The sequence below is a fragment of the Polypterus senegalus genome, chromosome 14, assembly GCF_016835505.1.
Source record: "Polypterus senegalus isolate Bchr_013 chromosome 14, ASM1683550v1, whole genome shotgun sequence".
Classification (NCBI taxonomy): Eukaryota; Metazoa; Chordata; class Cladistia; order Polypteriformes; family Polypteridae; genus Polypterus; species Polypterus senegalus.
This window is the reverse complement of record NC_053167.1, coordinates 43,784,853-43,803,071: the sequence shown is the minus strand read 5'-3', so window position 1 is coordinate 43,803,071 and position 18,219 is coordinate 43,784,853. Positions and strand designations below refer to the sequence as shown.

Genomic DNA, 18,219 nt, shown 5'->3' with positions numbered 1-18,219 from the left:
TTTCGACACGGAGATATAACGCAAGTGGCATAAACAGCAAAGTAACTGTGCAACAGTTCTAGAAAATTCCAACTGAACTGTTCAATCACAGGTTGAATGTATGCATTGGATTGAGTACCACACAGGAAAGTGGTCTAAATCTCATTTTAAAAATTGACATTCTACATGTTTTTTTTTAACATGTGTGTCAAACAAATTGCTAGGTACTAAGTCCCCAGGTCTTAAAAGAACTAAAATCATACTTTATATAAAATAAAATAACAACCGTATATAGTTATGTCAGTCAGTCATTCTCCAACCCGCTATATCCTAACACAGGGTCACAGAGGTCTGCTGGAGCCAATTCCAGCCAACACAGGACGCCAGCCCACCGCAGCAACCCTATATATCTTCACAATAATTTAAAAATACCAATAAAAACTTGACTTGATCCTGCCCCAGTCACAAGAACTCTATCACTTCTCTCACACTCTTCTATCCTTAAAGTGCTACTACTTAATTCTGTTGACAAATACACTGTCACCATTAAAAAATGCTAAGCACATAAAGGAAGGATGACATGTGTTTCCTCACAATAAGACAACCACTTTCTGCTTTTCCTCCTTTGATGAAGATATAGATTTGTGTATAACTGCACTTGAAGATGCTTGGGGTGGATGGCGATTGGGTAAAACGGCTAGGTCATCTGGATGAGGTTGTGAAATGCAAGAAAACTCAGAACCTTGTTCTTCTTTCATTACCTCATTCTGAATTACTTTCTGAATCCTCACAGTCCAAACTTTGCACATATGTCTGCGGTGTCTGGCTAGGGCTGCTGCCATTACACACTCTGCACCCACTTTGTCTCATTAGCACTAGCCAACGTATAAGATGACAAAGGTGTTTGGGTGAATAGATCTGTTATTTTTGCACACTTTCATGCATATAACTACAAAATATTATAATGATCCACTGTTTTTTCTCAACTTCTGTTCTTTTCTTGACCTATGTTTCTCCATCAGCCTGAACTTTTAAGTTGGTAAGGAAGGTGGTAAAGTGGTAGTCCTTTAAAGCCATGGGCTTTTTATCTTTAAAAGTCAATAAATTTATACTATAACACATACATGTAATTTTTTTTAACAAATTACATATATGCTTTGTTGGTTAAATTACTATTATTTATTATATGATACAGTGAATGGTAGTTGGCAACCCACCATGAAAATTCCTACCTCCTTCCAATGGCCAATCCACCCCTGCCTGGAACTAGCCTCATAAGAGCCCTCACTTCCTCAGTCAGATGGGTTTGGAATTGGCAGAGGAGCGCAAGAATGGGCTCCCCTGGTGAGAAGGAAAAGGAGGTCTGTGTTTTAAGGAAGAGCAAGGCTGGGGGGTGGAAAGGAACATTAGGTTATACACCTGGGTAGAGAGCCTGGCAGAGTATTAAATATTGCGGAGAGGTCATTTATTGGTTATTTTGTTTACCTTTTGCAATGGGTACACTCTTTCCATTCTCCCTCCATTTAACTTTTTTAAGTTGTTTAATAAAATACTCTCTCTAACTATCATCTGGATGATACAGATTTTTATCTGGTTTTGGGATCAGCAGCAAAGTACCCTGTATTGTCACATTATCTATCTATCTGTCTATCTATCTATCTAAGCACTTTCATAATTAGTTATCTTTCCCATTTTAGATGTTGTTCATTTCTCTGGAGGTCCAGCTTTAGGTTTCTCATTTTTTTCTAACCTCTGCAGAGTAGCCATCCCAATTACAATTTTTTAATTTAGCTGTTCTGGAGCAATCCATCTAATTAACCATGGTGGGAAAACTGCTGGTACTTTGTATTGTTAAGTGCAGCTGGAATTTCCAGTGGCACTAATAAATCAAAAAGAATATAATACTAATCCACAGACGTTCCTCCAACCTTGAGGGATCAGCAAACTAATCAGTATGTTTCTCCTTCCTTATGATTGGGCCGAGCGTGGGGGTTGGTTTATTCCCACCTGCTGTGGCTATAATCTCAAAGAAAGTGCTTTGTATAACAAAAGAGGCAGTGTGCTTTTAGAAGAAGTAAAAAAAATGGGCACAACCAGCCAAACGCAGAATCAGCAGGGAGCAGCTCTGTTTTTCACTAGAGCAGGGTAAAAGAATTTAGCTGCTTACTCTTAGGAAATGTACAAGGGCAGCTTACCATAGAGGCGTATGTCAAACCTTGTAGGCCCCACAAACACAGAACAGAATGCAGGAAAACAAGGAGTGTTTGGACGGAACTAGAATTTTTAAAAAGCTCCACAACCCACTTTATTCCAATTGATTTTTTGAAGTAGGTTTATATTGAAGTCATTTTTACCACTAATAGTTAAAAGGTTTACACTAACACTGTGAGTCTTATCTAGGCTATTCTATAAACAAAATATATCTGACAAGACCTTCAGGAAGATACTGTACTTTAAGGTAAGCATGCAGAACATCAGTGGTTAATGTTATGTAATTCTTGTATAATAGTGTACAAAGTTAATAACAACACAAACTGAAGGCTGGACCACACATGGACAACTGCAAAGAGGGAGGCTAGCATGTGTTTACTGTACTGTACAATCATAACTTATTAAAATGTGCAATAGAAAAAATATTATTAACTTACAAGCCACCATTACAATAACTGACCCCATTCTAATGGCGGTGATCCTCAGGTTGCTGTGCCTAAAAATTATTGAAAACTGTGTGCTTGAACTAGTGAAGGTATAAATATTATACAAGGCAACGCTGTTTAAGATGGAACTAACTCAAGACAATAAAGGGCAAGTAGGGGGGTCTCTTAGATCTGTTATTATCCAAAGAATTAGTAGCTAGTAAGATTTAAGGAGTCTAAAACTTTAGTGTCACTTATAGCAAGCAACCTTGCTAATGCGACCATTTTGGAATGGTTCCTTTCCCACAACTTGCTGTATATACTGTAAATTGAACTTGATAAACCATCAATACAATTACATTTTTCTTCAAATGTGTTAAGCAGAATGTGACCAAGTCCTTCCTCATTGAAGCTCCATCTGGTGTGATGATAGATTGTTGCAATTCTCATGCCAGAGAATGATGGTACCACAAGAACTCATTTGATACTATGGCAGGATATCTTCAAATGTTCCCCATGAGGAGGTGCTTCCTTCCTCTTCCGCTCAAATGTTGTCTGTGTTGACCGAAGTTTATTTACAGGAACAGTGTTACTTATTTATTATCCATTCATTCATTATGTGACCTGCTTCATCCAGATTAAGACCCCCAGAGCAGGACATATCATGACAGTATGAGGTGCACCCTGGATATTATGTCGGTCCATAATATGGCATACTCATGTATAAACCATTCGCTCACTCAAAGAAGGAAAATCTAGGATCATTGGTTAACCTAACACTTGCGTCTTTGGGATTTTGGATGAAAACTTGAGGACCCAGGGAAAAAGAGACAAAGGGAGAAGTCTCCACATAGAGATTAGGCACAAGATAGGAAGCAATGCATTAAAGGATCAAAGTTATTATAATTTATCATGGTTAAAATTGTATGTCCTTGTTTGGCTATCTGAAATTATAATAAATAGATGGCAACAGCAGGCTAGGAATTGGCCAATCTTTTTTTAAACGATCATGTCTAGCAGCAGTTTATGGCCACCAGAGAACCCAAAAGAAGTTGTCATAATAGATGGCAAGTGTTGACCCAGGCTCACTGTGACATGTCACATAACAAAGTAGAGTCTGTCATCACCTTTGAAAATTATGTTTAGTCAGAGACAGGGCAATGAGAACAGCAGTCTATGTTACTTTAGAGATGTCCCACTTTTATACCAACAAAGAAGATTTAAGGGAAGTACTTTTAGAGGGCCCACAACCTGTATTGAGATAAAAAAGGTTTAGTTACTGTTACACTGTCATGAAAAGATTCTAGATTCTATATTGAATATGCAAAAGCAACAGTATATTGTTGAATATCTTCCTGGTGGAGACTGTGGGTCATACACTAGGTAACTTGTGATCTGCTGAATCTGCTGTTCTTCTTCGTAGATACATCTCGCTTTAGAGGTACTAATCCATCCTTAAGAATATTTTTCAGAAATAACCAGAAGTTAAAGAAAAAACACTTCTAACATACTTTCATGTGTCTTATATAGGGTGTGGTTCCACTGCTTAGTCACCGTATATTGCTTAGGAAATTTCTTTTATTTATTGAGCTTCAACCAAGAGAATAGACGATGCCATCTTTATTGTGCAATCCATGCAGAGTCATTTAATAAAGTGTAAACAGTATCCTAGAGGTCACACTATTTTCACTCATCAATCTCCTTGGCTCCTCACCTGTGTCTATGAACCAAATTTGGAAAATAACTGTCAACATCAGAGCTCACCTTAGCAAACATGAGTTATACTCTATGCCCATTAAATGCATTGGAGTAAAGATGAAGGGGAATCACAAAGTGGTCATTTCCAACTTTCTCTTTAATAATTTTATAATATCTTCCAACGCACACAAATGATCAAAAAATAAAAAAATTTCAAAGATGTATTGTAGATCTGTCTTTTCACCAAAGATTTTTCCAAAAAAACAAAACGCAAAACCTTGTACATGGCAAATGATAAAATGACAGCAGAAACGTTTAGAAACAGCAGAAAATGTGTATATCTATTTTAACTTTATTTTCAAATATTTTTTTAAATATGCAACTTTTATGAACAATCACAATACATAAAACATAGAAGTGCCTCCAAACTTGCTTAGGTAAAAATAAATAAAGACCAGGTTCCTGAATTACGTGTGCCCAGACATAACACAGAGATGCACTCAGAAATAGGCAGACATCACACTATAATTGTTCAAATCAAGTGATTAAAATCTATAAATCACAGAAAACCCACAGGTGAAATGTTGAATGAGTTACAATACTAAAACCAGTAAAAATGCAGTATAAATAAAAACACAAAATTTAACTCTATAATGGTTAAAAAAAAGGCTCTCAGTAAAGACGCTGGAAAATAAAGCATTACGGCAATTTCCTATACATAATTCTTGGATTCCAGCCATCACTGATATTATAGTATGTCTCAAAACACTGGAGGAATGGGGGCTAACAGATGAATTGAAAACTCAAATGTCTAATGTAAGAAAAGACTCGTGGATTTTAGGAAGACAGGGTGGAGTCCTCAGTCCATCACTAGGGACAACTGCTCACTCATAGCAGGTCATTTTGGAGCATCCAATCAACAAAACATATGTAGCTTTGGGATAAGTAGACAGTGACTTGGTTAAGATCCATACCTTTGTCACTGGAAACTGAGGCTGTATCACCAACCTGACATTTCAACTACCAAGTGGTAAAGAAATTTAAGAAAAGTTATACTTACAGGCAAAAAACTGCCATGGCTGGTATGTGAGTCCAAAGTCAACTGACCTTTCAAGAACCCATAGGTCAGGTCTTGGTGAATTAGCAAACTTGATGAGAACATAGGCAACATGAAAGAGCTGGAAAGGGGAACAGAAAACAAAGCATTGTTATTATTATTATTATTATTGCCACTGACATTTCTCATGATACGCTAAACAGAGTGTCTCTCTGAACATGCTTGTCCCAGCAGTTAAGCAGCCAGACTTAATTAGAATAGTTATAGAGTAAGTTAATGCTTCAACAAGCAATGACTACAAACAAATGTCTTGATCAACGGGGCATCAGCTAAATCTACTGATAATTCAGCAGGAAGGATTATCGTAAACACCGTTAAATAAATAAAAGCTGCAAGAGCTTGAGCAATACACTCTTAAAAATAATGTTTCTAAAATGGCACTTTACTAGGTTGTATGGTTCCATGTATTACCGTTGCTTGATAAAGAGCCATTTCATTCTACGAAGGATCCTTTGCAAGTGAAATTGGTTCTTTGGGTTTTGAAAAGGTGCCCAATATTTGGAAAACACAGACATTTTAAATGTGTAGTAGGTTACCTAGCAGGATGCTAACAGGTCAAGAAAAACTGAACTTAGCCTGTGTAATTGTAAGTAGATAGAGTGCTTTTAAAATCATGAGCTAATTTCACAAAATCTCTTGCCATATATTCATGGAGAGTCATGAAGCCTGTTACAGATCCAAATAAAGAGTCATTCTGGAAGTTTCATGTGGATGGTACTTTTTTAAACTAATAATAGTTCCTTTATGGCATCGCTCTGAAGAACCACTGCCTCCATTTCAATGTCTGAGGTGACTTACTTTTTTAAAAAATTTAAAATCAAATCAATCAAAGTGCTATATTGCCTTGCAGTTGGCTGGCACCCTCACAGGATGGTCTCGTGCCACGTGTCATGTGTCATGTGCTGCCAGGATAGGCCTTGGCTCTTTGTGAAGTATCTTTGTTATGTATCAACTTGTGTTTATGTGTATTGTATGTTCTGTTGTTGTTTTTGGTAAATCTGAATTATTATTTCCATGTATTTTTGTGATCACTGTTGGTTTTGTTCATTATTCTGTAATTATGTACTGTCCCATTAAGTGTGCATCCATTCCTTCTGTTCTGTGGGTGTCCACCCTGATTATCTCCACCTTCATATTGTGGTGGACCAGACAGTCTTCCTCAGGTTGTCACTGTAAGTTGTCTTCTTCTGATTTATCTGGCTTTGTGGATTCCTTTTTTTCTCTGGATTCTATGCATTGGAATACAAACTGGGCTTGTTAGCAATGGGCTGTCTCTTTAGGCAAACACTTTTTGCCCTTTTCCACTATTTTTTCTCTTGCTCTTCCTTTTGCTTTTTTGTAATAAACTCTTAATATATAAAGATGTTTGTTTTGGACTTGTGAGTTTAAGCCAGAGGTTGACAGTAATCATCTCTCTGTTGACAGGCATTTCCTAACTTTAATGTTCGGAATTTGTTTTTGTTATTTTTTAGTAAATCCTGAGTCTTTTATTAGCACTAATCAGGTGTTTTTTACCCTTTGCTATGGAAGTTTTTCTAGACCAGGAATCTGACTCTGAAATCTGTTTTTTGAACTGAGGTGTGCTTTAGTAGTCGTGATATTTTTGGAGTTCGTTCTGTCATCATTTTGATTGTGTTAGGACGTGTGTTGATCTCCTGATAACAATGCAACAGGTTAAAAGGTTGTCATTCCAACCACTTTCTTGTCCGAATATGCAGATACCAAAACTCTTTACTTTTGTTATTTTCAAAATTCTTTTCCCGACTTGTACTTAGTTTTTTTTTTTACCACAGTTTTGTCTCTCATTTTGGCTTCAGTTTTGTCATTAAATGACCTCCCTGTTTCAGACTTTTGTTATACATTTTGACCACATCTTTTTTCCCTGTCACTATCATTAAATACTCTTTGGTAGCATGCCTGAATAACATTTTATGCCCGACTTCTCATTTTTGTGTTGTTTGTCCAAAGGCCTGCTGGTAGTAGTCTGGGCTGGCTGCCTAGCTTGCACTTTTTGGGATTTGTTTGTTGGTCTCACACTCCTTTTTTGCACAATCATTTGTAGTATTTTCCAGAGCACCACACCAACACAAGAATGTAAAACAAAGCATCATAAGATAACTGAGTAAATTATATTCTTCTACAAAAAATAAAATACACATGGAAGGAAATAAAATACAGCTACATAAGCCTTCATGCATGATAGGTGCGATATGAGAAGCATTGACTCTGGGAACAACCTGGAATGTAACAAGAGACAACAAATCATTCTCACTCTCCCTACCAGCTATCACAATTAAATATGCAAACCAAATAGCCACAGGAGTCCAAGGTGATAATTACAGTCTATTTATTTTACCCAACGGGATTTCCAATCCTCAAAGCATCCCCTCGCCACCCCACCCACCCAGCATTAGCTCCATTGCACCTTTTCCAAAAGCAGCTTTACTCAATTTGGGAAGTTTGCACGTCTGTGCCTAAGGCTATGCATTTCAGGGCTATTGCCACAACATGCTTCCCAAAAGTTAGTATTTCAAGATCTTGGCGTTACTTGTCTCATGGGCAGGTGGTGATATCACAATCGATGGAGGGAGACCAGACTGACAAAGCCCTCAGACTAAATGTAAACTAAATGTACTGAATAAACCACTTTGGTACTTGCCATGTTATTTGGATATGCTTGACTGAGCTGTGCTCTATTATAATGCCCAGTTTCCAAATAATAAGAATTACATTAAAAAAATGCGCAGTTTAAACGAAACATTAGGGAAATTGTGTAAAACACAGTCCTCTGATTAATGGGACCTCAAGGGACGCATCTTTAAATGCCATGAATCAACATGTTTAAGTCCAAGGAGCCCTCGGGATAATGACTTTCAGATTTACCTTTAATTTGGTTAGCGTTGTTGGATCTAAAAACAGCAAAGGCTAGAAGGTTAAACTCTTTTCTTGTATGCAAGGATTAATCAGGACTTATTTTTACCTTTTCGTATGCCCTTGAGAGCCATAAATTGCAACTGCCACAAAATCAGAAAGAGGAAGGATTTTTGTATTGAACATTTGAGGTTTAACACTTCTTTAGGAAAATCAAAGAACCATTTTTTTTTTTTTGGTGTTTATCTCCAATAAATCTTGCAGCTAAACCCCTTCCATAAGTTTGGCCATTTTAGGGCAACTAAACTAAGAAAAAAAATTACAAAAAGGTTGCAAGACAGTTCAACTCCAATTAGTGTAAAGCACATTTACAGTGTTATTTGCACAACTGGGTCAAATGAAAAGAAAACACTGAAACCACATAATAACAGAGTGAATGAGTAGACAGATGTAGCATTGGCCATGTCATACGTAGCTATCATTTTCACACATATGTAAGTCTGTATAGGCAAAGATTTGAACCCACTTACTGCAACAAAAAAGGGACCACAGACCATATGATCACTAAGGAATTATAACATTAGATATTATATAAGTACGGTACAAACTAGCTCAGTGGTAGTGAGGAGTACAAAGAAGGGTGCAATTCAATTTGCACCAAAACTCACCAAAAATAATTGTGAATTCATGCCATTGACACAAATATGCACTGGTGAGGCCTTATCCGGAGTACTGTGTGCATTTTTAGCTTTCAGGCTACAAAAAAGACATAGCAGTGCTAGAAAAGGTCCAGAGAAGAGCGACTAGGCTGATTTCAGGGCTACAGGGAATGAATTATGAGGACAGATTAAAAAAGCTGAGCCTTTACAGTTTAAGCAAAAGAAGATTAAGAGGAGACAGGATTGAAGTGTTTAAGATTATGATGGGAATTAATCCAGACTATTATTTTAAATTGAGATCAGAAAGAGCACCAGAGACATGATTGGAAATTTGTTAAGGGTAAATTTTGCATAAACATTTGTAAGTTTTTCTTGACACCACAGACATATGGAACAAGCTAACAAGTAGTGTGGTTGACAGTAGAACTTTAGGGGCTTTCAAAGCTAGACAATATTTTTTAGAAGAATTAAGTGGATAGGACTGGCAAGCTTTGTTGGGCTGAATGGCCTGTTCTCATCTAGATTGTTCTAATGTTTATTTACTGTCTGATTGTGTTTTCATGCATAATTTTGTCTGCCAGTCATGTACTATTTAAATAAAGCAGAAGAGACAATAACAAAAAAACACCGTACTCATTTCCTTTCATGTGTAAACATTTTCTTGAGATGCGTGTTGTGTTTCTACTGATAAAAGGATAGCCACTTTGATAATTATGATCACAATCTTGGTGAACGTAATCCTAAAGATGCTTCGGAGACAGAGCTGAAAGTCAAACGTCCGTGGCACATGCAGCACATGAACTCTCAACTGCAGGAATCAAGAAATAGGAAAGGGTGAGGGGTAAGTGCTTTCAGGGTAGTGAGATTTCTTGTGGAAAAAACAGTAATGTGCACAATAGAAAATGTTGGTGTGTCCTCCTGTGGAAAATAAGCAGGTTGTCACGTTTTTAAAAAACACACACACTGCACTTCTGAGAGGCATACACTGAATTGATTCTACTTGTGTGCGATTACTTGCATTACAGAGCTGCAGAAAAAAACAAAAAAATAAAGAAGAAAATGTGAGCAAGTCTTTAGGGAGCAACATTCTGTGTTTAAAACTTCTACATTTTTTAAGTGAGTTCCATGATTAGCAAAAGCAAAATTGTCGGTAAAAACATTTTTTTTTTGTCAGTTTTGCTAAACTGCAAGCAAATCAAAACTTGTCAGTTTCACTCGTCACTTCTCTGTGATGTTGCCTTTAAATCCCAGCCCAGTCACTGTTTTTGAATATTCTCCCTTTTGCTCTGTGAACTTTTCTACAGGTATTCTGGATTTCCTCTCGCCTTCCCATTCCAAAGATATACACATTAAGGCAAATTAATGACTAATAATTGTCCCCATTTGGATGATTGTGTCCTGCCATTCATTGGATACTGAATGATTTCCTGGTGTTGCAGATATATGCCTCGGTCCTCAACAACCCTAAAATATTTTAAGTAGGTCTGAAAATGGATAAATGGAAATATTATGAATGGTAGGAGACTGTTTAGTCTACCAACATCATTTGGTAATCTAATACTTAAATTGTTCCATTATAGATAAGATTATTGTTTGTTGACCAGCAGCCATGGCTTTAAGGGATGGCTATAATGCAACCATTAATCACTTGTTGGTATGTAACACAAACAAAATCTTCACTAAGGTCTTGTGACATAGCAGTAAGCATTTAATAGACAAACTAAATTTAGCAGGGATTAAAAAGTCTTAAAACTTAACAAAACATTTGTGAAGGTCTTTATATACATTGGTAGTAACTAACAGATGGACACAGGCAGCTCCTAAAGTTTTACTTGCTATGTCTATCTCCCATTAAATTACTTAAGTATGAATCATATTAGGGCGGCACGGTGGCGCAGTGGTAGCGCTGCTGCCTCGCAGTTAGGAGACCCGGGTTCGCTTCCCAGGTCCTCCCTGCGTGGAGTTTGCATGTTCTCCCCGTGTCTGCGTGGGTTTCCTCCAGGCGCTCCGGTTTCCTCCCACAATCCAAAGACATGCAGGTTAGATGGATTGGCGATTCTAAATTGGCCCTAGTGTGTGCTTGGTGTGTGGGTGTGTTTGTGTGTGTCCTGCGGTGGGTTGGCACCCTGCTTGGGATTGGTTCCTGCCTTGTGCCCTGTGTTGGCTGGGATTGGCTCCAGCAGACCCCCGTGACCCTGTATTCGGATTCAGCGGGTTAGAAAATGGATGGATGGATGAATCATATTATTTATCTCCTCCTTAGAATGTGATTGTGTTGCTTTTGTACTTCTAATAATAATACATTTTATTTACTTTTGATGGCATGTTGTCGGAGGTTATTTCTTGAAGTGGTCTATATTAGTATGATCAGACATTTAAGGTCCCAACATAAACTCTTGTGATGTTTAACACTGATCCATGAGAAACCCCTTGAAATAGGATTAAAGGGGCTCACTAGTGGAGCCAGGCCTGGGGGTGTTGGCCAAATTAACCACGTAACCTGGTTGGGCTAAACCCAAAGAAACCATGTGAAGTCATCATGTTGGTACACAACTTCTAAAGTCAATGGTGAGAACCATGTGCAATATAAATTGGCTACACATGTTACAGGGCAAATTTAGAATGAAAAGACTTTGACAATGGAAGCATACACCTATAAAATATAATATTACTAGCTGGAGATTGAGGTTCTGTACCACAAAATGGGAGTACAGTACTTTGATATAGTCTTCATCTATACACACAGCAAGACAGAGCAGTTGTCTGCGAGTTACATTGCCAGAGGTTGCCCTGGCCACAGCGGATGAGAAAGTCACTATAATATTACTTCAGACTACAACAATCAAACTCTTGTTTAGCAATTAACAGCTCTGTGGAACAAATATAGCCTTATTTGAAAGCTCCAAACTTCTTTGAATGGCTACCAACTACTTGGTATGCCAGAAACATCTCGAGCTACCTGAGATGACTGGATTTCAAAGAGAAGTCATGGAGTGCCTGACAATGTTGAAACAACAGAATAATCATCTGCTTCAAAGCACTCTAGCCCAAAGGTCAGTGACTAACTTAGTAGTTGTCATCTGATCCTGGGCCATTTACTTTGTACACTTTAGCATAAAGAAGTATGAGATGTCAAGTGAGGTGTAAACAGATAAACACTTTGGGTTGTCATTGCTCAGACAGCTTGTGCATTGGTTACTCAAACCAGATAGAAAGTGAGGGTATATGGGTACCCAAAAATAACTGGAATTGAAGAAAAAAAATTGTTTTAATAATTTTTCCCTACTGAAACTTTAGTCTCTTTCAAAGTACTCTCCATGTGAATGAATGCACTATTCCATCAGTTTTCCCACAGATGGAAACATTGTTGGAATTGCTGAAGAGGAACGTTGTCCAATGCCAGCAGCGATTTTTCTTTGACTTCCTCCATGGTACAAAAACGCTTTCCTTTGAATTCTTTTTTCATATGCGGGAACAACAAAAAGTTGCATGAAGCAAGATCAGGCGAGTACAGAAGGTGGCAAGAACTCCAAAACACACAAATCAATTAAGAAATCTCTTCAATAGTCCAACGATCTTCGTAAATAGCATTGTGAACTTTTTCAAGATTTTTGTCATTCCTAATTGTGGAAGGTCAGCCAGATTTTGTTTGGTCTTCAAGTGACATTTCCCCTCGTCTGAAACGTGAAAATCTACTTGTAGACCTGTGTTTTACTTAAAGCTTCCTCTTTAAAAGCAGTTGTAAGCATCACTATAGTTTCAGCAGCTGTTTCCCCTAAGAGAAAACAAAATTTAACGTAGATCTGTTCTTAATGATCACCCATCACAAAAATCGAAGAACATGTTTAATAAGCATCAAGAAAAACTTACACAGAATGCCATACAAACAATACAGACCAATGGCACTTGGCAGACTGCCACAGAATAGCGTAAGTATGCTACATTTAGTGACAAAATTCGCAACTAAGTCTAGATTGAGCGCCAGGTACAGATTCCGGTTATTTAGAATGCTGAAGAAATGCCTCAGGACAGGATGAATTCACTCTACTATTTTCAAGCAGTTTCTGGTTCATCTCAGGAGGGGTTAACTTTGACTGTCTAGATGGTGTGTGTGTCCATCATGGTGGCAGCTAGACAACATGTTAAAGACCACTAATGATGCAAGTAATGATGCGGGAAGCAGTCAAGAAGAAGACATTTAATGTGCTATTCACAAGAAAATCTCTGGATCTGGCAAAGAGAAACCAGAAGTGAAAACTAGGTTTTGAAGGATTTTAGACAAGTTATTGAGAATTAATCTGAGGTTGCCTCAAGCAAGCTTCTGGATACATTTTAAAGGACAGAGTAAATCACACAGGTTAAATCAGGGGATGTTAATCTCAGTTTGGCATATCAATGGGGGATGAAAGAAGAAACTTTGAAGCTTGCAGACATCAACCTCCTTTGAGGTTGTTACAAGCATTGCTACAAACATTAAGTGAGGCTGGGTCTGTTTTGTACCCGAGGCACTGAATATGTTATTAAGTGTAAGATGTTCAAAGACACAGTGGTGGATCAGGTTTGAATGGAAATGCAGTCCTTCTGAATTACCAAACTGCGGTAGTTCTCACCATTTCCAACATTTAGGGCTAAAGAATGTGTTCCAGTAACCAAAGGATTATATTTTCCAGTTTCCTGGGGAAATCTATACCTATGTACTGGATGTAACCTTCCAGACAACTTCAGAATAGCAAAACAATAGACTGTCTCTTTGTCCATATATTAATTTCTAAGGGTCCTTTGGAGTTCTGTTTAAAGTTGTATTTTTAATCTCTGAACAAAGTTATTATCACATTTTTCAGGTTAACATTTTCTGAATGCAGTATGACATGGTGTTCTGGGGCTGTTACTCTGCACTATTCGGTCTTTGAACTCGCTGAGTGTGCGATGTGTTTGTCTTCTTGATATTAAATCTTAACTGTAATATGGGACTATGTCAAAATTATACCTGGTCTCCCTTTCAGTTCTTCATTTTCATTAAAAGCAGAACAAGATACACACAAGATTTTGTAGAGTTTCCAACCAGGGGTTCTGGGTTTCACAACTCCTATGTTCAGGCATGTTGGTCCTTTTAGTGGTATTTAGACCAGTCCTGAATTTTGCAGCCAAGAGTGAAGTAGTACAAATCCAAGGCCATGGAGAACTACCAAAAAAGTTACTTTGCCCTCAAAAGATATAGTGGATAGTGAGCAAGCTTAAATCTCAGTTTACAGTTAAATGTTCACTGCTTTCTCACCTGTGGCCACGAGTGATTACTGAAGGAATGAGGGAGAGGATTCGGTCTTCCTAAATGAGGTTATCTGTTTCATTCTCCATGACAAGTTGAGGAGACAGAATATAATTGAGGTAGGCTGAGCAAACCAATTAGTATTATAGAAGTGCAGAGTGCTACAATGATTACAGGGGCTGGTTTAGTTTCAGACACCTGATTTTGAATGACACTCTGTACGAAATTAAAAAAATTCCTCTCACGTACATATTGGTTTACATTGGCTGCTCTAACTTCCTTCTGTGTTCCAAAGATATGTAAAGTAAGTTGACTTATGATTCAAATCTGATCTAGTGTGAGAGAGTGTGGGTGTTTGCATGAGTGGACTCAACAATTGACTGTCCTGCAGTTGAGGGTCACTTCTTGTCTTGACCCCTTCTACTGGAAAAGGAAGATACTGAAATTGATGGATGGATGGATGTTATTAATTTATTGTGATTGCTTGCTGTTGGAATTGACCTTGGACATTCTGAAAAAGGAAGGCTGAAGTATTAAATAAACAAATGTATTCATGTCAAGCTGTGACATTCATGAACCAGCTGCCTGACTCCCTACAGCATGGGCAGTCTTTTTTTATTTATTTTTTTTATTTTATTGATTTTATTGTAATCATTCCATACAGAGAGATACATTTTTACAAAAAATAGGATTGAAAACAAATCAACCCCCACCCCTGCAAAAGAGAGCATGGCCAACGGAGTAACACTTAAAGCTTGTAAAAACACATAAATTGATGAGTTTAATAGGCGGATAAAGATAAATGGAGAAGAAAAAAAAAGAAATAGGGAGAGAATCTACTTCCTTAGTGCTTTAAGAGCTTATTCTAAAATATTATTGATTAGATCCTGCCCAAAAGGTCTGCACAGATCCTCTAACTGAGAATTTGATTTTTTCCAATTTCAAATCAGTTACCGACTGACTTAAAAGAGGTGAGTTAGGATTCTTCCAGGTTAGCAAAATCAGTCTGCGTGCCAAAACTGTAGTGAATGCAATCACAGTTTGTTTGTCCTTCTCTGCTTTAAGCCTATCTGGAAGAACACCAAACACAGCTGTTAATGGGTTAGGAGGGATTGTGACACCAAGGCTGTCTTAAACATTTTTGTCCAGAATGATGTTAATTTGGTGCAGGCCCAAAACATGTGACCCAGTGAGGCTGGGACTTGATTGCAGCGTTCACAGGTTGGATTTTGCCCTGGAAACATTTTGGACAGTTTTAAGTGAGACAGATGTGCTCAGTATATAATTTTGAGTTGAATAATTGTATCCTTTGCGCATATGGAGTTTGAGTGAATTCTCTGCATTGCTACCTTCCACTCCTTTTCTGATATATTGATTAAGAGATCTTTTTCCCACTGTCCTCTTGGATCTTTGAAAGGGAGGGACTGTAAAATAATTTTATATACTGCATAAATGCTGTCTGAGTCCTCGAAACTAAGCAATATTTTTTCCAGCATAGAGGAAGGTGCGAGATGAGGGAAATCGAGCAGGTTCTGTTTAACAAAGTTTCTAATTTGAAGATACTGAAAGAAATGTGTAGCAGGAATGTTAAATTTGGAATGTAATTGTTCATAGGATGCAAAGATGTTGTCTATATAAAGATCTCTAAGCAATTTAATTCCAAACGTTTTCCAGATACAGTGTATTAAAAACTGCATATGTTTGCGAGGGTTGAAAAAGGTGGTTCTCATGCAGAGGTGCCACAGATAAAAGATTCTCCATCTTCAAATGCTTTCTACATTGGTTCCATATTCTGAGTGAGTGAAGTACAATTGAGTTATTAGTATATTGACGATAACTTGCATTTACTGGGGCACAAAGCAGGGAATATAAAGAAGTACTGCAGGATTTTATCTCTATTGCTGACCTGTGACCTGACCTGTGTGAGAATGTTCTTCTGTGTATGTTCATCTATTTGTGTCCAGGTTTTTATAGCTTGTATGTTTGCTGCCCAGCAAAAAAACTGAAAGTTAGGTAGAGCCATGCCACCTTCTGCCTTAGGACTTTGTAGGGTCGCTCTTTGGATATGTGATTGTTTTGAGTTCCAAATAAATGAGGTTATTGTTGAATCTAATTGCTTAAAAAATTATTTATTAATATATATTGGAATGTTTTGAAATAAAAAGAGAAGCTTAGGAAGGATATTCATCTTAACAATGTTAATTCTTCCAGCTAGAGTGAGAAGAAGGGTTGACCATCTATGCAAGTCTTGCTTAATTTTTTCCATATAGACGGCGAAATTTTGTTGATAAAGAGCTTTATGTTTACTTGTGATGTTTATCCCTAGGTATTTAAACTGATCGGCGATGATAAAAGGGAAGGTGTCCAATATAATATTGTGTGCTTGAGAATTCACTGGAAACGGCACACTTTTATTCAAATTAATTCTGAGACCAGAGATCTTTTGAAATTCTGTAAGTGCTGTTACAACTGCAGGCACAGAATTTTGTGGGTCTGATATATACAGTACCATATCATCTGCATATAGAGAAATGTTCTATTAAATGGGCAGTCTTGAAGAAGACTGCAAGAAAGCCAGTAGGATTAGAAGAAACATGCAATCCCCCTTTAGCCAATTCTAGGATAAAGAAACTTGAAGTTGGCTACTCTTACGAAGCACGTGAAGATGAGACTCTACAGCTCTGACACACTGTGTGCTTTTTGAAACTTTAGTTAAATTGAATTGTGAAATAGAAGAGAAATGTCAAACATTAAAATGGCAGGTATATCAAGTGTTCTAATGGATTATATTCTCACTTTCTTCTTTCAGTATATTTTAAAACCTGATGGCATATCATTATCTTTATACACATAATACTTAAGAACTGGATAATGAATAATTTTGGGGAATTCGATATGTAGCCAGAATGTGGCTTAATTCTTCCATTTTGTTGAAATATTCTTTAGCATGGATAAGATAAACACTACATTCTTTCATTAAAAGAGGCACAGAGAATGTAAGGTAATTCATATCAGCCCACACTGTAAACTCTTCATCATACTCTCACTTCATTTCTAAAGTGTAGGAAGGAGAAGGAATTTGCAGGGTGGGCTATTTACACCCATTCCTTCATTAATTTATATAAACATACCTATGTCCTAATGTAAACAGTCCAAATTCTACATAGTAATTGTATCAACACAATGATCGTTTTTCATTTAATGTATCATCCCCTCCCTGAACACATCATCATAAGGTATTTTACAAAGCAAACAAGACCACAATTTGAAGAAACAACATAAAATTCAAATATCGCATTACATGGGCCTAGCATATCAGGATAATGAGATACTCTGAATAATTTCTATAAGAGGTGACCGTAAAGTAAAGTTTTGTGCTTGAAAGGTACTATTTTTGTAAGTGGCACAACAATTAGCTTGTGTTTTATAAACATAACTAACTTATAAATTCCTAGGATTTGTGGTTTAGAGAGTACCGTAGGTGTTTTATTTCAGAACAAGGTCAACATGGACACAAAAAAACACACAATCTTTCTCACCTAGTCAATGTGTAACAGGCCCGGTCCCCTTCAATTTCTGTCCTCAACAGAGGGGCTACAGAGTTCTGTAGTGGCAGGATGTCTATTAAAGTTGACTTGTGTTATGGCTATCTTTTGACACTGTCAACAGAAGAAACATTGCTATTGATGAATGCAGGAATCACAATGGAAAATCGAAGTGATGGTGTGTGAGATGGCAGATACTATTGTGATTAGTTATGGGTCAGCTGAATCCAGGAACAATTCAACAAGATCAAGGACTATGGACTCCGCCAGATTGTTAACTCTTGAAATAAAGCATACCTGCATCCTGTTTTTCAAAGAGATTCTCGCATTAGTGAATTCTAATTGGGGAAAATGTATGAAACATCTCGTAAAAAAGAAACGTTTGGATTTACTGGTGTTTCTCTCAATACGTTCAGCTGAAACATTGTTTGATTTACTATTTGCTTTC

The 18,219-nt window shown here is 37.3% G+C and overlaps 1 protein-coding gene across 2 annotated transcripts in view; it reads right to left on the bottom strand.

Moving 5' to 3' along the window:
* The window catches only part of lama5 (laminin, alpha 5), a 262,210-nt gene that overhangs the window by 173,079 nt on the left and 70,912 nt on the right, over positions 1 to 18,219 (bottom strand). For both annotated transcript variants that reach the window (XM_039735916.1, XM_039735917.1), the window contains exon 3: positions 5,374 to 5,491. In XM_039735916.1, coding sequence (XP_039591850.1) covers positions 5,374 to 5,491 — 118 coding nt within the window. The remainder of the gene's footprint in view (positions 1 to 5,373; positions 5,492 to 18,219) is intronic.